Source organism: Cyclopterus lumpus, chromosome 4 (genome assembly GCF_009769545.1).
Source record: "Cyclopterus lumpus isolate fCycLum1 chromosome 4, fCycLum1.pri, whole genome shotgun sequence".
Taxonomy (NCBI): Eukaryota; Metazoa; Chordata; class Actinopteri; order Perciformes; family Cyclopteridae; genus Cyclopterus; species Cyclopterus lumpus.
The window spans coordinates 8449500-8468981 of NC_046969.1; the positions used below are offsets into that span (position 1 = coordinate 8449500).

The window sequence follows — 19482 nt, forward strand, 5'->3', positions numbered from 1 at the left end:
TCAACTGAATATCGTTATGTCTTCAGGCAACCGCCGAAGCTGTACCAAAACAAATAATGACGTTGATTAACAGATTGTAATTTGCATGAACTCTCATTACAAGGACTCTTGAAGTAGTTGCCTGAAATATGGAATTCATGATGCCAAAGATTACAGTTCATCTATGACTTGTTTATTTTTTGGCAGAATTATCGCAACACATCTTACAATATTATGGCTATATGCAGTTCTGATTATTTTTTCTGGTATTTAAGTCCCCCACTTCTTGGGGTTGAGATTTAAAGCAAATTTAAAGCTCAAATCCTGTCTGTATGATAATTGCTACGACACACACACACACACAGCGAACAACCAAGCCTAAAACTGCAACCATACAGGCCTCCATCCCCCGTTGCCTGAAACCTCTAAGCTCCGGCTGGAATCCAACAAATGCACGAGGGAACGCCGATCACATGCGCGAGCTGGTGTGGCAAACATTAAATGTTTAGATGACACTGTTCAGACCACTCTGCGCGGCCATCTGGGACGCCAGTGTGAGCGCCGCCGTCGAGTAACCGAGTCGCATTGGTGCTTTCTGCCAAACGCACTGCCGTCCCGTGCCGTCCGTATATGTATGTATATATATATATATATATATATGGATGATATATACATATATGCATACATATATACATACAAGCTCTTTTCATCCACTCAGCTGTTCTCGTCAGTTGTTTGTCACATCGAGGTAACAGAGTTCAAAGGTCAAATCATACACAAGGTCATAGACTCTTCCTCATTGCAAGAACAAAGGTTCAAACAGACCATGCATTTCCAAAGGACAGTCCATTTTAGAATAAAAGGAAACTTTAACTAACGTCGAGAGTTTGTTGTCACGACTCTACAAGCCACAAATAAAAAACACCTGCCAACCAGAGTCACCTTCAGGTAAAGAAAGTAACCTCTCTAAGACTTGTACCACAATTAATGACCAAACGTCTGCTTCTGAAGGATTTGCAAACATGTTTTGAATTTCTATTCCAAGCATTTAGGAAGAGGACAACTTTCCGGACACTTGACCAACAGACTAGCGGTTTGAAGATAGGGTCAGTTGAGCAGAAGTCTGCAGAACAAACAGTTCTACCAGCACACAACAGATAGAGAGGATTATAATGACACCTCAGATCATATCCTAGTCTCGGAGAGCAAGCGTAACAGCTGTGTATAAAATCGCCATGCATATGTTCAAGTTAACTAAACTGTTGTATTTTGCGAAATCGACACATAAAACGGAAACACGGCAAGACTGGCAAGTGCAGGTCCAGACCTGCTGATCCAATGTAACCAGTGCACCAAAATATAGCAAAAACCAGAAAACACTGGCAGCGTTTTGAAGCAGTATTACATCAGTTCAGAGGTCGATTGCAAAGCACTGTTTGCACAAGACCACCACCTGGGGACCACTAGGACTTGTAATAATTGCGGAGATTTGTCTGCATTCTTAATCCTGTGCGAACCTGCCATGTTTGTACAAATAAATGTCTCTCCACGTGTTCCTCGGCAGTCTTAGCTCAGAGGCGTGATTCAGGAAGTAAACTACAGCATGGGCCTCGTATATTCCTATAAAAGTTGCTCAGTGGTGCATGAAGCAAAATTCAAATTACCCAGATCTTTCGATCACCTTTCACATCCATCGGCCCAATTAATGAAAAACAATTGTTCACTTTAGCCTCCTGTTGCACAATTCAGGTTGGACACATTTACAGCCAAATCCAAGCTATCAGCCCCTAAGTACTGCAGCCCCAGATCAGGGACTTGATTTATTACCCAGCATTCCAAAGTGTAAGCAATAGGTAAAAGTTGCACTGTATTTCATACCGTTTCAAACTGAAACACAGCTCAAGAACATATGTCCGGCTTCCCATGATACCATAAAGCAAACTCCCTCCAACTCAACACCCCCCTCCCCCGACTCAAACGTGGCTCAGAAATATAATTCTCTACCCGTTAAGTTGATCTTAGGACAAAGTACTGAAACAACAAGAAAGGGTAATAAAACAAAAGGTTGAGGGCAAATCGTATTAATTGGACCTCATTTTCACTCGTCATTCACATCCTTTCCCAAATGGCCGGGTGGTGCTGTAATATCGCGTGACAGAGTCAGTCGTATCAAACATCCGGAGGTCGAGGAACATGACTTCATGCAGACATGTGAAATTATGAGCTGCAGCAATTACTTCATCTTTGAAAGCGGCGCTTATTATTTTTTTTAAAGTACAATTTCCACGTTTGTTGCACACTGAAGCTGATAACCTCTTTTCAAAAGAGGTGAAGAGTTTTCTTTGAAACACAACGTTTGCATAACAATGCTGGTCGTCTGTGTTTGAGATTCCTGAATAGTGCTTTGTACAACCAGCCATCAGCTGAATTGATTAAATTAACTTGCAGCAGGTTTCAAGTCTCAGGCATGTTGATTTCATACCATAATGAATAAATTAATGACACAAACGGAGCCCTTAAAAGACAGAACTAGAAGGACACTCAGAGAGCGCAGAGCTCTGCCGAGGCCTCATGCCCTAACTCGCAATGTTACACAAATTAATTCACCCGTGATCCGCTGCAAACTTGGCACAACACCGCAAACAGTTGCATGAACCCCGTCTACGATCATGATGGTCCAGCAGCTTCCACATGTTCCAATGTTATCATTTGAGAGGTGATGCGTCTTGATGCAGCTGCTTTGTCCCCCATTCCAGAGCTTGATCAACCGAGTTAAAGCCAAGTCCCAATGTGCATTTTCTCACTTTAAAACAAACAGAGGAGCCATTACCAGGCTCCCACAGGCCACATCACAATCGCACAATGGACACACAGATTGGCGTGGAGGGATCGATGCTAAAAGGGTTGACACTGCAATAGCTTTAAATCTCATTTTAATTCTAATTTGATTCTCTTCCATAAGGTAAAGGGACTGATAGCAATGAACCCCCCCCCCCCCCCCCCCCACCCCCCACACACACACTTCTTCCTCTAACTGCTGGGATGCAACAAGCCCATCATCTTTGATCACTGCCAAAACTGAGATTAGCTGTCATAGTGCACTTTAGACCTTCCCCCAGTGCCCCACTTTACATTCGCTTCGCCTAGCAACACAACAGGCGCGCGCGCGCGCACACACACACACACACACACACACACACACACACACACACACACAATGACTGAGCAAAAAAATATATTAATTTGATGGCTACTGTGGTGTTTGCAGTCTGTCCATTGCAGTGTTGGTACCACAGATGGTGTCATGTTGATGTCATTCAAAAAGGCAGACGGTATCAAAGTAGTCTGCACAATGTGTGTGTGTGTGTGTGTGTGTGTGTATGTGTGAGAGAGAGAAAAGGAACTGTCTGCATATCAGCTGCAGTCGTGGAAGAGACCCGTTTGTTTTATTAATCCTTCAACTGCTGAATTCAGTTTTGCACATGATGTGCCCACAGTATAAAAGTAAAAACACTGCTAAATTATACCACTGCGTGACAAGGTGTTAGTCCTATAAAGTTCTTATTCATCCCTCATCACTTGGTATCAGACAGAGACCTTCATAGATAACGTAATCCCCCTTGAATCCGACCTGCACTGCTGTAGGGAAACACATGTTTTGATTAATTGGGCCAAAGCATGTAAAAGGAATTCTAAAAGGGAGGGGGAAAGAAAATGCTCCTTTAAGCAGATGAGCAGGCCAGGGTCCAAACCCCAAAGCTGAGTGTTATGATTGTGCTCAAAGCCAACAGGAATTCAGATCTATACATGGGTGTTATTTATATATATATTTATATATATTTATGTTTCGTGTGTACAGCTGGGTTCATATACTTCATGAGAATGTGTGTGTGCGTGTGTGTGCGCGTGTCTGTGTGTGTGTGTTGCCAACGGCGGCAAGATGCCTGAAAGACGTCACTGGTACTCACCGCATCTTTCTCCGCTCCCCTGCTCTCCTGGTGCTCCATGAGCTTCCTCTTGTTTTTATTTTCCGTCCTCTTCATCACTTAGCTCGCTGAATTAAAAACACTCCTCGTGCGTGTGTGTGTGCGTTGGTGGGTGGGTTCGTGCCCGCTTCAATCCCGCCCCCTTCCCTCGGCAACGTCGGTCGGTTAGCGGGGCTAGCAACGTGTCAGCTCGGCTGCTGCGTCGACTTCAGTCGCTGCCAAAACGAAATTCATCGCGTGCCGATGTAGTTTGGTTGAGTTGAGAGTCCACCAGAGAGTTTGTTTCAGCCCGCGAGCCATTCCTGGTCAGGGTCCTGCTCAGGGTCGAGTCCTGCTCAGGGTCGAGTCCTGCGGCTCAACTTAGAGCCGAGCTGCACTTTGCGTGCTGCTTGCACATCTGGGAAACCCGTTGTGACAAGCTGTCAATCAAGCTTTGCAGCAGCGAGTTTATCCTTGAGGGCAATAAAATAAAAAATAAATGACGATTTATGGTCTTTTAGGAGGGACAGTTTATAACGCGCGGGGTAAAAACACACCAGTGCTAAGAGGTCGTCACTGGCAACAGTTCGTCCAACTTGTCCGTTAGTTGGTGACGTTAGCGCCCGGTGCTAAGCTAACCTTCCTGCTCCGTGACTAGCTGAGCGGCTAGCCGGGCTGCCTGCTGCAGTTTACCTGCACGGAGACGCCGTGACCCCCATGACAGGTCCGCCCTCTCGCTCCTCAACACACGGCTCTCCAGACGAGTCCCACCTGAAACACGGCGCCCTTTGTCCGCCTCGGTGCTTTATCTAGCAGGCGCGCTTTTCCATCATCAGGTAAAAAAAAAAAAGAAAAGAAAAGCGCAGTGTGGAAACACCGGGTCGGGCTCCGTGTTAAACTACTGCTGGCACGGCTCGGCTCGTTTCCTGACTGTCGCGGTCACTGCGGTGTCAAGCTCGCGAGAACGGCGGTGCGACGTATCGATGTCGATTTACCAAAATAAGAGTATGTCTGTTCGGAATATGCTTTGTTGGCTAAATGTGTGCACACATACAACGAGTTTGACTCCTGCTTTCCATTGCTCTTAAACAAATAACTTGTAGCTGCTGTGTGAGTGTGTGTGTATATACACACACTTTAATTTTAATGAGTTGTGAACTACAAGTTCGACTTAAACACTGTGTAGCTACCGTGTATATATATAGCACAATAACCCCCAACAAGCTAAAGTCGACAGTGCTTGCAATGACGTGAAAGATATATTAAGACAAAGTATTTCCCTTTTAGATATATAATGCACATTATGTAAATATATATCGACAATCAGGTATTTGGTTTACAATGTGGCGATATCATATTTCGTCGACATCATGCATTTTATTTTGAAAGTCCACAAATCTTCTTCCTTACTTCAGCCTCACCTGGTGACTCGGTTTGAGTGAAGATTCCTCTTGTAAAATTATTAAACTCAAACTCATCACAATTTGGTACATTTAAGGAAAAAGTCATTAATTTTCTTTCACATTAAACCTCGGCGTGTGTCTGTGTTGTGCGTTCGCGTGCGCTCGTGTGTGTTTGTGAGTGAAGACGTCATTGGCAATGAAATACGTTTGATAGACTATGCTGCCACCTGCAGAGAAACAATAGAAATGACTTGATTATGTGCGCCTGTATTTTTTTTAATAAAGGAGATTATTTGAGTTATTATGAGTGTGCAAAAATACAAAAAGCCTAAAAATAATATTGATGATGTATTTATGAGAAAGTAATATATCCCAGACAAATGTTTATTTATATATGACATGAAATAATAGTGGGCTGCACGGTGGTGTAGTGGCTAGCACTGTCGCCTCACAGCAAGAGGGAGCGGTCCTTCTGTGTGGAGTTTGCATGTTCTCCCCGTGGCAGCGTGGGTTCTCTCCGGGCTCTCCGGCTTCCTCCTACAGTCCAAAGACATGCTGCAGGTTAATTGATCTCTAAATGTCCCATAGGTGTGAATGTGAGAGTGAATGGTTGTATGTCCCTACATGTGCCCTCGATGGACTGGCGGCCTGTCCAGGGTGTCCCCTGCCTTCGCCCTATGTCAGCTGGGATAGGCTCCAGCGCCCCCGCGACCCTAATGAGGATAAGCGGTATTGAAAATGGATGGATGGATGAAATAATAGTGATCAGACTACCATAGGATCGGCAGTTCGATCCCTGGCTCCGTTAGTCCGTGTTGATGTGTCGATGGGGAAGACGCCTCCAAATTGCTCCTGTAGCTGTGCCTATACAATGTATGAATGTGTGCATATATGTGTGTGAATGGCAAGTAAAGCGCTTTGAGTGGTCGGGAAAACTAGAAAAGTGCCAAACAAGTACAGGTCCATTTACTTTTCACGGTAAAAAACTAAAATATTTGGCTCCATATATATTTACACATTACATATATGTAATCCTACCAGTTGGACGTGCCCGGAAAACCTCTAATGGGAGGCGTCCAGGAGGCATCCTAACTAGATGCCCGAACCACCTCAGCTGACTCCTTTCGACACGAAGGAGCAGCGACTCGACTCCAAGCTCCCCCCTGATGTCCGAGCTCCTTACCCTATCTCTAAGGCTGAGCCCGGCCACCCTACGGAGGAAGCTCATTTCGGCCGCTTGTATCCGAGATCTCGTTCTTTCGGTCACGACCCAGAGTGGTAGGAGGCCCCGGGGAAGACCGAGGACACGCTGGAGGGATTATATCTCCCGGCTGGCCTTGGAACGCCTCGGGATCCCCCAGAATGAGCTGGAAAGTGCTGCGGGTGAGAGGGAGGCCTGGGTCGGCCTGCTGAACCTGCTGCCACCGCGACCCGACCCCGGATAAGCGGGTGATAATGGATGGATGGATGGATGGATATATGTAATCCATACTTTCTTTCTTCCCTGTGACTTTTTCTTTAAAAAAAAAAAAAGTTGTATCCCTTTGTTTCTGTATGTGAATTGTGCTATATACACATTTGTGTTGATTCATTTTGTTCCCCTGATAACGTTACTGTATATTAATTTAAAGGAAATAAAATGGAACAAAACTGCCCTCCACATATTTTATAATATGTGGAAAGAGGCGATGAATAACTATCAAAAGGCAGTTAAAGAATCAAAAACCTCTTTCTTCTCCAATTTAATTCTAAACAATCATTCAAACCCTAGAGTCTTATTCAAGGTCATAGACAAGGTCATAAACCCCTCCCACTGTCATTTTATTGATGCCTCACAAGAGATGTGTGAGAAGTTTTTACATTATTTTAATAATAAGGTAAATGAAATAAGACAACAAATCACCCCCCCAACCCAAGTTGTACATACCAGTAGGGACATTCAAAACTATTTTAGTCATTTTCAGCCTGTATCATTGCCCTTTTTATCCCAACTTATATCACACATGAAATCAGCCACATGCAGCCTTGATTTTATTCCTACTAAATTTCTCAAAGAGGTTATTGGCACTGTAGGGCCCAGTATTTTATTAATTATAAATAGCTCCTTAGCAAGTGGTACTTTCAAATCGATTTTTAAACATGCAATTGTACAACCTCTTTTAAAGAAACCTAAGCTTGACAACCTTCTGTTGTTTCCAATTTCAGGCCAATTTCAAAACTTCCATTTTTATCAAAAGTTTTAGAAAAAGTGGTTTCAACACAACTCCTAGCTTTTATGAATCATAATAATATATTTGAAAAATTTCAGTCAGGATTTACAACACTTCATAGCACATAAACTGCCCTCCTCAAGGTAACTAATGACCTCCTTTTAGCAGCAGACAGGGGGGAGAGCGCCGTTTTAATTCTTTTAGACCTTAGTGCAGCTTTTGATACTGTAGATCACGCCATTTTAATCGGTCGCCTCAAAACCTGGGTTGGCATCAAGGACACTGCACTTGGCTGGTTTTATTCTTACCTTTTAGAAAGATCGTACTCGGTCACCATAGGTAATCACTCATCTTCCACGACTCACATTACCTGTGGTGTACCACAAGGTTCAATTTTAGGTCCACTTTTATTTTCTATCTACATGCTTCCACTCGGCCAAATCCTCCAGCGACACAACGTATCTTTTCATTGCTATGCAGACGACACACAGATATACCTTCCGCTGAGACCCGGTGACCCATGAGCCTGGCTGCTGTCTTAGATTGTCTCTCTGACGTTAACTGCTGGATGGCTCAACATTTTCTTCAGCTCAATAACTCCAAATCAGAAGTCATATTATTCAGTTCCCCAAACAATAACACCAGTCTCATCAAAAGTCAACTTGGTCCCCTGGCTGCTTATTTAAAACCTGTTGCCAGAAATTTGGGTGTAATGTTTGACTCTCAATTAAATGTTGAATCACAGATCAAAAAAGTTGTCCAGTCCTGCTTCTTTCAATTAAGAATAATCTCAAAAATCAAACCCATATTGTCACGCTCAGATCTGGAAAAAGTCATTCATGCACTCAAAAATCCATCTCCCGCCTCCAACTAGTCCAGAATGCAGCAGCTCGGCTTCTGACTGGTTCTAACAGACATCACATGACTCCAGTCCTGGCCTCTCTCCACTGGCTCCCTGTTAGTTTTAGAATTGATTTTAAGATTTTGCTGCTCACTTTTAAAGCACGCCTGGGTCTGGCCCCAAGCTACATCATTGAAATGTTAGCCCCATATGAGCCAGCTCGCAGCCTTAGATCCTCCGGTGGGGCCCTTCAAGGCCCTTCAAGGCCCTTCAAGACCCTTCTGGCCGTTCCAAAGTCAAGGCTTAAATCAAAGGGTGACCGTGCTTTTGCCATCAGAGCCCCTCGACTTTGGAACGACCTACCTGAGGGGATAAGACTAGCAGAATCAGTAGCTTCTTTTAAATCACTTCTTAAAACCCATTTTTATAGAACTGCTTTTAAGTGATGTCGTCCTTTTATGCAGTTTCCCCTTGTTTCCCCTATTTTAGTTTGTCTGTTCTGCTTTATTTTGTATTTGTAATTTTCTATTCCTCTATTGTGTTCATTGCCTCATGTATTTTCTGAAATGTTTACTTGTATTGATGTTATGTTTTTACCTTGCTTATATGTAGAGCACCTTGTAAACTCTGTTTTTAAAGGTGCTATATAAATAAATGTATTATTATAATTATTTTATGAACTCAAGTGATTTTTTTTTTAATGGGGCTTTTCTTCACTCCGGGAAAAAAGAAAGAAACAAGTGCATTATATAATTGATCCAAGAAAGACGACAAACCAGGCGGAAGTCCTTTTGTTCCCTTTTTTATTAAAAAGGTATTTTTCTTTTTCCCCAAAACGTTTTTAACAAAGCGAACATGCATAAAAATACAGTGGGTCTTTGTTGAACAGCAACAAAACAACTTGCATTGAGGTACACACTCCCTTTAATATGTACATACATGAGATGCGGTACCTAAAACCACACAGACACTGAGAAAGACACTACGTTGACCTTTGACCTTTGGGGGAATTATACAAAAGATGTTCTAAACTTGATTATCTTACACCTGATTTAACAACGTACAAGTTGTTTACTTTGGTTGATCTTATTGCTTTATAAATATATCATTACACTACTTTAATCCTGTTACTTTGCCTGTTTTTCCCACATTGTATATAAAACTCAGATTTATGCTAAGCCAAAGATAAGTGGGCCTATAAAACTGCTTCAAATTGTCACAAAACAAAAGTGCGCTTGCTTGAATCAATTTAGCCTCAGAGCAAAAACAATGACATGGCACTTTAATACCCAGGCCTAAAACATCAACAAAAGCAACCACAAAGCTTATTATTGCACAGTAACCCAAAAATTGCATATATCAGTAAAAGTATCAGAGGGCAGTGAAGACACAGTCCATGCACAAAAAGAAACAGCTACGCTACAATACTGAGAAATCAAGGAAAACTCAAATACAATTTGGAGAAGCCAGTGTAAAACACAATTTCAATAAAGTTAATTTGCACAGTGAGCGTCGCCTCTCCTGCAGAGGTTTGGAAGAAGTCATCCTTACATACAGACATTTCTCCCTAGCGATTGTTTTTTACATATTTTTTTCAAACTGATTGTCATCTTGGGGGACATTCCAACATAAAAACATTCACAAATTTAATCAAAAATTAAAACACCAAAAGGACAGAAATATATATATATATATATATATATATATATATATATATATATATATATATATATAAATAAAGCTACAAGATATTGTGTGGTCCATTTACCTGGTTACAAAAATGAAATGTCATCGTTCTTGGACCGTGCACTATAAAATACATTTATTTTATGGGATAGGTCACTGAAGGCATCACACAAGCCGCGGACAGTCCGTTCCATGTGCTTGTTTTTCTGAACACTGCTGCACTTCACAGCAGCTTCATCAGGAAGGCCTTCCAACAGGAGAAACTGCTCGTTATTTAATATCTGAAGAGAACTGAGTCCATACTTAACAGTAATACTCTGGAGTTTGAGAAGCGAAAACATCCTTAATTGGTGTTTTATTCATGAGTAAATGCTCGGGAACATCATCTACCAGCTATTTGACCAAACGGCCTATTGGTAGTTCTACAGTATTGTACATATTTTATCAGTAGCTGGCCATTTTTAGGACAATTAGCTCAAAGCAAAAACGTATCTACTGTACCGTCAGAGTATGGCTTTGTTTCCACTTGCTGCTCAAACCACATGCAACTAATCTACACTAACTACATACATGAGCCTCGACAGAGGCTGAGAGGAAGCACTTTGCAGTTCGTTTTTTGGCTTTTCCAAAGCCCCCTTCCTGCTGGCATCACATGGATTTACTTTTCTCGAATCCCTGCTGAAGTACGGGGCTGAAGTTGGCTTCTGATTAGGAGCTTCTGAATTATGAGTTAGGGAAGAATATTTCCATGTGAAGTGGTTATTCAAATTGTCTAACAGACACAAGATATCACATTTACAAATTGAGGAAAAACAAGAAAATGTCGCTGTTTTCCATGTACGAAACCAGGTCTACATTAAAAACATGTGGACTCACCAAACCTGGACTAAACTGTCTCTGAGAGCCCAACACTGTTTTAAATCTGGTTTTATATGCGTTTGATCTCTGGTTTTATCTGTAAAAATTAAGGAGCAAAAAAAGGCTAAATCAGAAACTATAAACCAACTTCAGCCAAACTCAGGCTGGTCTCATATAAATATGAGAAAACACTTCAGTTGATGGTATCAACAAAAGTCCATAGACCACCTATACACACACTATACCAATAATAAAACAATTACATGATTCATTCATTCATAAACTTTCATCCCCCAGCAGAAATGGATCAACCGACTCAGAGAGAAGTCACTCAACTGAAATGTTTCTCCAGCTGAAAGGAGAGCCAGGATTTACTGCATTCTCTGCTTGAACAGTGAGATGACGGGCGAGGAGCTTTGGGCTGGTGCACGACAGGAAGGCTGACTGCAGGGGGCGCTGGTGGAGAGACGGTCCCGGGACTGCAGGGGGAGGGGGGCGGAGGAGGAGGAGGAGGAGGAGGAGGCCCAAGGCTTCATGACACCCCAACCAGGAGAGAAGGCAAGCTCACAGAAGCCTCCTGTGTTTTCACCTGAAACACAAAGGTGGAGACATTTAGAGAGTTTTGCATTATGGTATTTCTGCATTATTTGTTAAGTGTCTGGGCAGGATTTAAAAAAAAATGAGTAATTAGTCCTTAAAAACATAATTAATTCCCTCAAATTAACACTGTTTACAGTACGTCATAGGTGCAGATGTGTAAACCAAAAAGAACCCGAGCAAAGAATCCCTCAACAGAAGGAAGAAGTGCACCTGATTAAGAGAGGAGAGGGCAAATTGAGTCATTTGCTGCACAATTTCCTCAGAACAAATTGTGTAACCCTCGAGCTGATGCACATCATTAATTTGAGGAAAATAACATGTACCGTGCACACAAGTTGGTGATCTTAAGGAAATGATTTGTAACTTGAGAACACAGCGATGTGTCTCCCTTCACGTCTTGAGGTTTCGGGAGGAAGAAGGAAAACAAACTGACCGTGATTTTAGTAGATGAAGAATTGTAACGTTCCCCGGTGAGTAACAAATTAAACTCAGCACTGCTGTTTGTGTTAATGCACAATGTGTACCATCATCCAACCTGTGTGGTCGTCTTTGTTTAAGTGTTAGGAGAGCAAGAGAAAAAACCCAAAGAAAACAGGGGCACGCATGTATATTAAAACATCAATCCACGGCACCACTCGTGGTCAAAGACCTCGCTGGGTGCCTTTAAAGTCAAACTGAGGGCACAATAATCCTCGCCCAGCTGCTTTTCAGGTATTGGTTAATATTTTTATTGTGGAAAGTCAAGGGAATGTAGCCTGCAAACGGCCATTAGCAACTTTAGCTGCCTTACGTTTAGTTGATAGTTTGTTCAGCCAAACAAGAAGCAGCACAAGACACACGCGTTCATGTTTGCAGACAGAAAGGAGACTTTAGCAAAAAGCTGATTTTTGTGTATGAGCCTGCTACAGCGTGTGAATCTGCGAGGTGATGAAAATGCGTATAGTTCTGCAAGAGAAGCAATGTTTCTACACCATAGAGGTAATTACTGGTGTGCCCACATGTTACAAAACGTACATCTGTATCTGATGCTCTTACATTTGCATGGCCTTAGCGCCCACGTGAAATATTGTGATACGTTGAAACCTGTAAATAAGTCAAGTTATAACAGGGAGAAATGGCCAAATCAACATCTAGTGTTTAAACTAGGATGTGAAATTTACATCCAGCATGATTTATTACAAATATATGCCTCACGCCATATTTTATAGTTTATTTATGAAGGTTCTCTGTACTTTGTCCCCCCCATGGGCTACATGCAAGAACAGCTTTCATTCCAGGGTTTTCTTTTTTTTAAAAGCAAGCAGCTTCCTTGTGTTATCGGGACACTGAAGCGAGCACAGCAAAACCAGGGGAACATACCTTTACCAGGCCAGGGGTGTGAGGAGGAGGAGGAGGAGGAGGGGGAGGAGGGGAAAGAGGCGGAGCGGGAGAGAGAGGCGTGGCGAAGGGAGGAAATCCTGAGCTCGTTCTCCTGAGGAGACTCGGCAGGAAAGGGAAACAAGGAGTTTTACTCTCACTCATAACTGATATCTCGAGTTATTCTCGCCCGCTGGAATAGAAGGTTTATGACGCTCAAAGCCAGAAGAGAACTCACCTCCAAGTTCGTCTTTGCTTTTGTCAGCACGGCTCGTGTTCTCGACACTGTAAAACAAGCACACAGTATATATTTATATATGTTCATAAATATGATCCATGGTTTTATGTGATCTTTATTATTATTATTTATTTACGAGAAAGACCAGGAACAGGAGTGACTCACGTTGGCTGACTATAAAGTGCTCCATGCTATCTTTGGTGCGATTGGAGCTCTTCACTCTCTCCATGGCGTCCTTTAGAGCCTGCTCGTTCTCCGAGAGCTTCAGACGGAGCGAGACGACCTCTTCCCCCAGAGACTGATCCTGTACACACACACACACACACACACACACACACAAAATGTTTAGTGACTGTCCACACATGCAGGTGAGGGCCAAAACACATGGGATTAGAGCAGTAGATGCTCTGTTGATGAGTGAATCATTGTGTGCAGGTTGTAAAGGTCACGATAACATATAAAGTAGACTGGAGCAAATAAAGATCAAAGTCCGCTTTCCAAACTCCTCTAGACGTTCTATCCCATCAGACTACTGCTCTCTGACTTCACCCTGAAAGACCACGAGGCCGTTTGTTCCGACCTGCTTGGTTTCCTCGGAGCTCGGCAGAGCTGCTCTCCAGAACATCCGCAGCAGAGCGCCGGCCTCCTCCAGTATCTCTCGTAAGGTTTTAGTGTCAGACAGCAGCTTGCTGACAGAACCCGGGTCTGAGGGCTGAGACACACACACACACACACACACACACACACACACACACACACACACACACACACACACACACACACACACACACACACACACACACACACACACACACACACACACACACACACACACACACACACACACACACACACACACACACACACACACACACACACACACACACACACACACAATGTTAACAACCAGTTCGAATAATGGTTAATCTAGCAGCTATCCCCCCCTCCCCCTTTATTCATCTATAAATCAGATTGTCACAAAGCACAAACACTTTAAAAAACAAAACAAAAAAGCTAAAACGTCTTAATGACCACTAGCTAAAAGTTATTTAATGTAAATCAAGAAAATCAAGAGTAAAGATGGAATAAACTATGTACAGTTGCAGTTCATTTATATTTCAGTAAAGATTTCTTTTAAGGTTTATTAATATTTCACAACAGCATTTTTCTCATAGAAAGATCTTTTTCACACTGTTGTTCTTCATAAAAGTGTTGGTGTCATTAACCCATCGACCTTCAGCCACTCACAACTCCCCAGCACTTTACAAGTTTCAATACCAAATGTACTGGGAAAAGAAAAACTCTTTGAAGGAAATGATCTTTTTGAGGCGGTATCAAAAGATAGTCTGAAAACAACACAGACTGCACTGATTTTCCTATGGAGTGTTTAACTTGTCCATAAACATGACAGAAACCTTAATTAGCTGCTTCAGTCACATCAGGACCACCTGGTCTGTGGGGTCTCTCTCACCTGATGCATGCTGAACTCCTGTGGGGCGCTCAGGGAATACAATGTGGTCTCCATCTCGCGGAGGAGAGCGCTTCCCTCCAGGATCTGCTGCTGCAGAGCCTTGAAGTCGTCAACATGGCCCACTGCATGGCGGCCATGGCGGTTGGCGAAGGACCCGTCGGGGGCCAGGCCCTGCAGGGTCGAGGCTGAGGGGGTCAAGGAAAACAAGAGAATAAGGTACAGGAGAATCAGATACGTTATTGAACTGTTGGAAAGATCTGGAGGTCAAGAAAGTGGACTGTGTGTTTGCTAAGTAAATAAGGATGACCGTTTCAGGTAGAACTGATCTCACAGTTAAGTGTTGAATGTGAGGTTCCTCACCTCGACCGGCTGCTCCAGTTTCTGCTGCATGTTTCTGTGCAGGATGTCGAGGAGAGGAAAGACTGATGAGCCCCGTGTCTCTCACAGGGGGGGAGGGAACGTTTTCTGTGGAGGAAGATTTCCATCAGTAGGTGCGAATATGACATCTTTCTCAGTTATTGAGCTCCAAAAGAATATTTTTTTCTTAATCTACCATCTTATTTCAACCTGCTGTCGGGTGTGTCGGCCATACTGACCGTTGAAGAGCTGTCTCCTGGATCGAGGCTGTGCGTCGGCCTGTCCGCTCAGCTGATGCTCCAGCTGAACGTGCAGCTCTCTGGGGTCAAAGGTCACAGTGCCGTGTACAAGTTTGGCACCGTCACTGGCCCGACCTGCTTGGAAACACACAAACGCGGGAAGAGATATGCAAAGGAAAGATCTTTGCAGCCTCCGTGAGGCTGTACAAAAGCAACGTTTAGGGGCTTAAGATGCCTCTGGAAGGCCGTGTCGCGGTCTCTTACCTGCGGATGTGTTTGTGTTGACTCCACACACTCTGTGGTGGACCTGCAGCTCAGACTGAAGAGAGTGGACCAGACTGCGGCTCTCACAGAGCTGCTGTTGGAGGACGCTCACCTCATGCTGGAGTCTAAGAACACACACACACACACACACACACGAAAGCATACGTTATTTAGCCTGTCATTGTCATATAGCAGCCGATCTACAAATCATCTCTCTTGCACTCCTATACTCGTGACACATGCTCTAGCACACACCTGTTGACGGCTTCCTGGTTCTTCTGCCTGTCCTGTTTCAGTTCTGTGACCTCTTGACTGCGAGCTTCAGCCTCAGCATGCAGCTTCCGGCTTTTCTCCGCCCACTTCTCCGCCTCTAGCTGCGCTTCCCGCAGCTGATCCGCGTCCTTGATGCCCTCTGCTGGGGACACAGGGCATAGCATTTTTACGTTACACTGACAGTACTGATCTGGGCATGTTATTTAGCCCTGAAAAGAACCAAAACTGAGTAGAGGGCAGATCTCCACCAGGTGTGTCTCCCTCTCCCCTTCCAAACAAAGAAGAGTTAAATATATCATTTAATTGTCCTTCCCGGCTCCCTTATAGTCAAGATGGTAGCGAAGAGGACAGAAACATGAACTTATTCATCTCGTAGTGTCTAACTGCAGTGGATCATAACACACTGCATATGGAATCTGCAGTTTTTGTAAGGTATGGCTCATTTTACGCCTAGCCGATTATTGAAAAATTCCTTTAGCTACTGAAACAGTTGTTGATCACTTGCGGCCCTTAACCAACCGGTATAGTGGCATGGGGAGTCAGCTGACAATGGCGTTAACAAAAATACAGTCAATAAAACAGTTTTTCCCAAAATTGTGAATCAACCGCGAGAGATCCTTGAGCATACAGTGATGAACGAATACAGAAAATATCAGGCTGGTAGGTCAAGTGGTATTTGAGATTAGCCGTGCACAGACGGATACACACACACACACACACACACACACTGTATACATACTGTACAAATTAACGCATGATCTCCACACAGGCTTATTTCTGTCGGCGATAATAACTTCTGTGCGATCGCAAGCACAAAAAGCTCTCAATCTGCTTAATACAACTTAATGGACTTCTTTGTGGGTTGAGGCCCGGGCAGGGAGCATCGGACCGTACCTCTGCTGGCCTGTTGAAGCTGGTTCTGCAGACTGAAGTTCTCTTCCTTCAGAAGTCTGATCTCGCTGGACAGCTGGCCGACCGACTCCAGGCCCTGGATGTAGATGTTGGTCGGAGCACCTGGAGAAGACGCGGAGGCGTTAGGCACGTCATATTTATCATGCGCAAGGTAACATGCAAGTGTTTTGCATATATAAGTGTTATATTTTATATCTACAATGAGATAACTTTCTCCATTTCCTACCAAATTACATCGCGGAAATCAGAATCGAGTATATGTGTGTGTGTCTGTGTGTGTCTGTGTGTGTGTGTGTGTGTGTGTGTGTGTGTGTGTGTGTGTGTGTGTGTGTCTTGCGTCTCTTGAGTTCAGCGTAACAGCAGGTCAATGGAAAGTATTGGTGACGTTAGTTACTCATGCTCAATCGATAATGAGCGATGATTTCACTGGATAGTTCATGACAGAGCTAACTGGATAATTAATTAGGGAAGAGAGAGCAGGGGGGGGGGGGCTGGATAGTCATCTAACTAACAGATGCACCCCTATGAATTAATTGGCAGTATTGATAGAAAAGCTATTTTTGTGTGTATGTGTGTGTTTGTTACCTTTCTCAGAGGCGCTGTGAGCCAGTCTGTCCTCCAGCTGCTGCCGGAGGCGGTCGTTGGTCTGGATGGAGTCCTCCAGTCTCTGTCTCAGACTCCTGATCTCTCTCAGGTGCTCCTTCATCAAGTCTGAACCTAAAACCGAAACACGATTCAGAAGCTGCTTTTAGAGACCACTCGTTTTAGTCACACTGTAAATATCAAACACAAAGATGGAGGGATGACAAACCAACACAGGTATTGAAGGACCATCATGTATATAGCAACTGAAAGGTTTTATCTGGCCTGTATTAGCCAGCAGCCTTTACATGTTTATGTGCTTATAATTACTTTGATTTCAGACTCTTTTTTTAATCCTGGCTCATATTAAAGTTAACATTATATCTTGTCAAAGTTTCTGGTAATGCAGCACAAAGTGCATGTTCATTAGAAGAGAAAGCACTGCAGAAACAAGCAATGCTGGAACAAAAGCTCTGAAGATCAAAAGAGCTTTCAACTGCATCTCACGGTCTTCACTCGGTTTATGGAGCCGGTAGTCCAAGAGGGTCTAAAAGTCTACCTGTGTTACTGGTGCCGGACTGGTACCCCGAGGACCCCGACGACAGGTCAGCACAGAGTCTCACCGGCCGGGTACCGTAGCTCATATCCCACAATGCACTGCTCTCCAACAGACCGGACCCCGCTTTCATTCCCGAGCTGGCCTCCAGGCCGCTGCTGAAAGGAGGAGGCTGGTACCCGTGAAAGGAGAGAGGCAGGAAGGCAGAGGAGTCGGGCTGCTGGTGGGCAAACGGGAAACCCTGAAGAGGTTTGGACTGGGGGGTGGAAAACCCTGAAGAAGAAGATAAAGTAACATGAAAGTAAGTTAAAACAGTTCAACTGCAGCTAATACAAAAGCAAAGAACCCAGCCAGAGACAGATAGACACTTAGTCTGAGTGAGATACATCACAGCAGATCCTTCTCAAGCCGGGGGCTCTGTGTTCACATCAAGCATCCAATGACGATTACTCAAAGAGAGAGAAAGCGGAGGGTGTTAAATACATAGACACAGGGACGAGGAGAGGAAAAGAGAACAAAGCCTCCGCAGCCGGGTTGACATCCATAATCCTCATACTGATGGTGAGGCAGCGACACGGCTAATCCTTTATCGGCTGTGCAAACATTATATTGAGCAGCGAGCTTCACATGCAGACAACAATGGTTTAGTTGTTTCGTGCTGGGAGAATACTGGGAATGTGCTCCAAATCTCCAAATTAATTTAAAAGAAATACGCCATGACTCTTTGGAAGTTTGACCTTTTCACCTAGAGTATCTTGGGAAGACGCTCGCTTTAGCGTGCTGGCTGGAAAAAGTTCACCGTCTTCTTCAGCGTGTGTGTTGACACTGTTTTCACAAGTGTTCTTGCCTATACCAGTGGCTTGATTTTGGGCTTTTGATATGCAGGCTGGTGTGATGCACAGTGTTATTGAGCATCAAACACACAGTTAGTTCACACCCTCCCAAACGCAAACTCATGCACGCACAAGTCCGGCCGACGCACTCTCATTGTCTCCCAGCTGCCTTTGTAACATCTGCAGCTCCTGATGCACCTCAGCCAGGGAGAAACCCACTCCCCGGTTGCCTGGGTAACGGGTGCGCAGGGTTGCGGGGTGGGGATGAAAGGGCAAAGGTACCCTCTGGGTGGAGGAGGAGGAGGAGGAGAAGAAGGAGGAGAGGGGAGGGTGGAAGGGGGCAGAGGTGAAGACGGAAGCTGGAGCTAGGAGGAGGAGAAAAAGAATGAAGCACAAGAGTGAAAAAGAGAGATACAGGCGCGAGGCGGGTCAGAGTCGCGAGGCGCAGGTGTAATAACGCGAAAGAAAAGTCATTCGCATGAAGGGTCTTCCTTGCGGGCCTGGGTTGCACTCAGGAGCCCGTTCCTACCTGTCTGACTCTGCATGTCCGCGGGCTTTTGCGGCGAGCTGGGGCAACGCATGCTGGGGCAGCTGAGGCAGGGCTGGGTGCTATGGGAGGAGGTGATGGATGGAGGTACAGACGATGCATGATGTGACATGGCGCCACTGTGGGAGTGGCAATCTGGAAATGAAGAGAACCCGCGGTCACTTAAGGACGTGGTGGACGGGGGGGTGCGTGTTTGTTCCACAGACCACTCCTTTATTTAAAAGCATCACATTGAGCCGGGATACTTTCTGGTATTCGAGATGAAGAGGGGACGCGTTACTGCAGAGGTCATGAGAACAGAAGCATTAAAAG

General features: G+C 44.3%; 2 protein-coding genes across 6 annotated transcripts in view; both read right to left on the bottom strand.

Moving 5' to 3' along the window:
- The window catches only part of mast2 (microtubule associated serine/threonine kinase 2), a 127890-nt gene extending 123016 nt beyond the window's left edge, over positions 1 to 4874 (bottom strand). For all 5 annotated transcript variants that reach the window (XM_034531412.1, XM_034531413.1, XM_034531411.1 and 2 more), the window contains exon 1: positions 3948 to 4874. In XM_034531412.1, the coding sequence (XP_034387303.1) occupies positions 3948 to 4022 (75 nt within the window). In that variant the 5' untranslated portion in view covers positions 4023 to 4874. The remainder of the gene's footprint in view (positions 1 to 3947) is intronic.
- Positions 4875 to 11307: 6433 nt separating this feature from the next.
- pde4dip (phosphodiesterase 4D interacting protein) overlaps positions 11308 to 19482 on the bottom strand; it is a 76485-nt gene continuing 68310 nt past the window's right edge. The window contains exons 30-42 of the mRNA XM_034530651.1: positions 19153 to 19305; positions 17794 to 18063; positions 17238 to 17369; positions 16635 to 16754; positions 15723 to 15882; positions 15468 to 15592; positions 15204 to 15338; positions 14968 to 15072; positions 14608 to 14792; positions 13717 to 13848; positions 13302 to 13440; positions 13137 to 13183; positions 11308 to 11531 (exon numbers count right to left, since the gene is read on the bottom strand). Of these exons, the coding sequence (XP_034386542.1) occupies positions 11475 to 11531; positions 13137 to 13183; positions 13302 to 13440; positions 13717 to 13848; positions 14608 to 14792; positions 14968 to 15072; positions 15204 to 15338; positions 15468 to 15592; positions 15723 to 15882; positions 16635 to 16754; positions 17238 to 17369; positions 17794 to 18063; positions 19153 to 19305 (1760 nt within the window). The 3' untranslated portion in view covers positions 11308 to 11474. The remainder of the gene's footprint in view (positions 11532 to 13136; positions 13184 to 13301; positions 13441 to 13716; positions 13849 to 14607; positions 14793 to 14967; positions 15073 to 15203; positions 15339 to 15467; positions 15593 to 15722; positions 15883 to 16634; positions 16755 to 17237; positions 17370 to 17793; positions 18064 to 19152; positions 19306 to 19482) is intronic.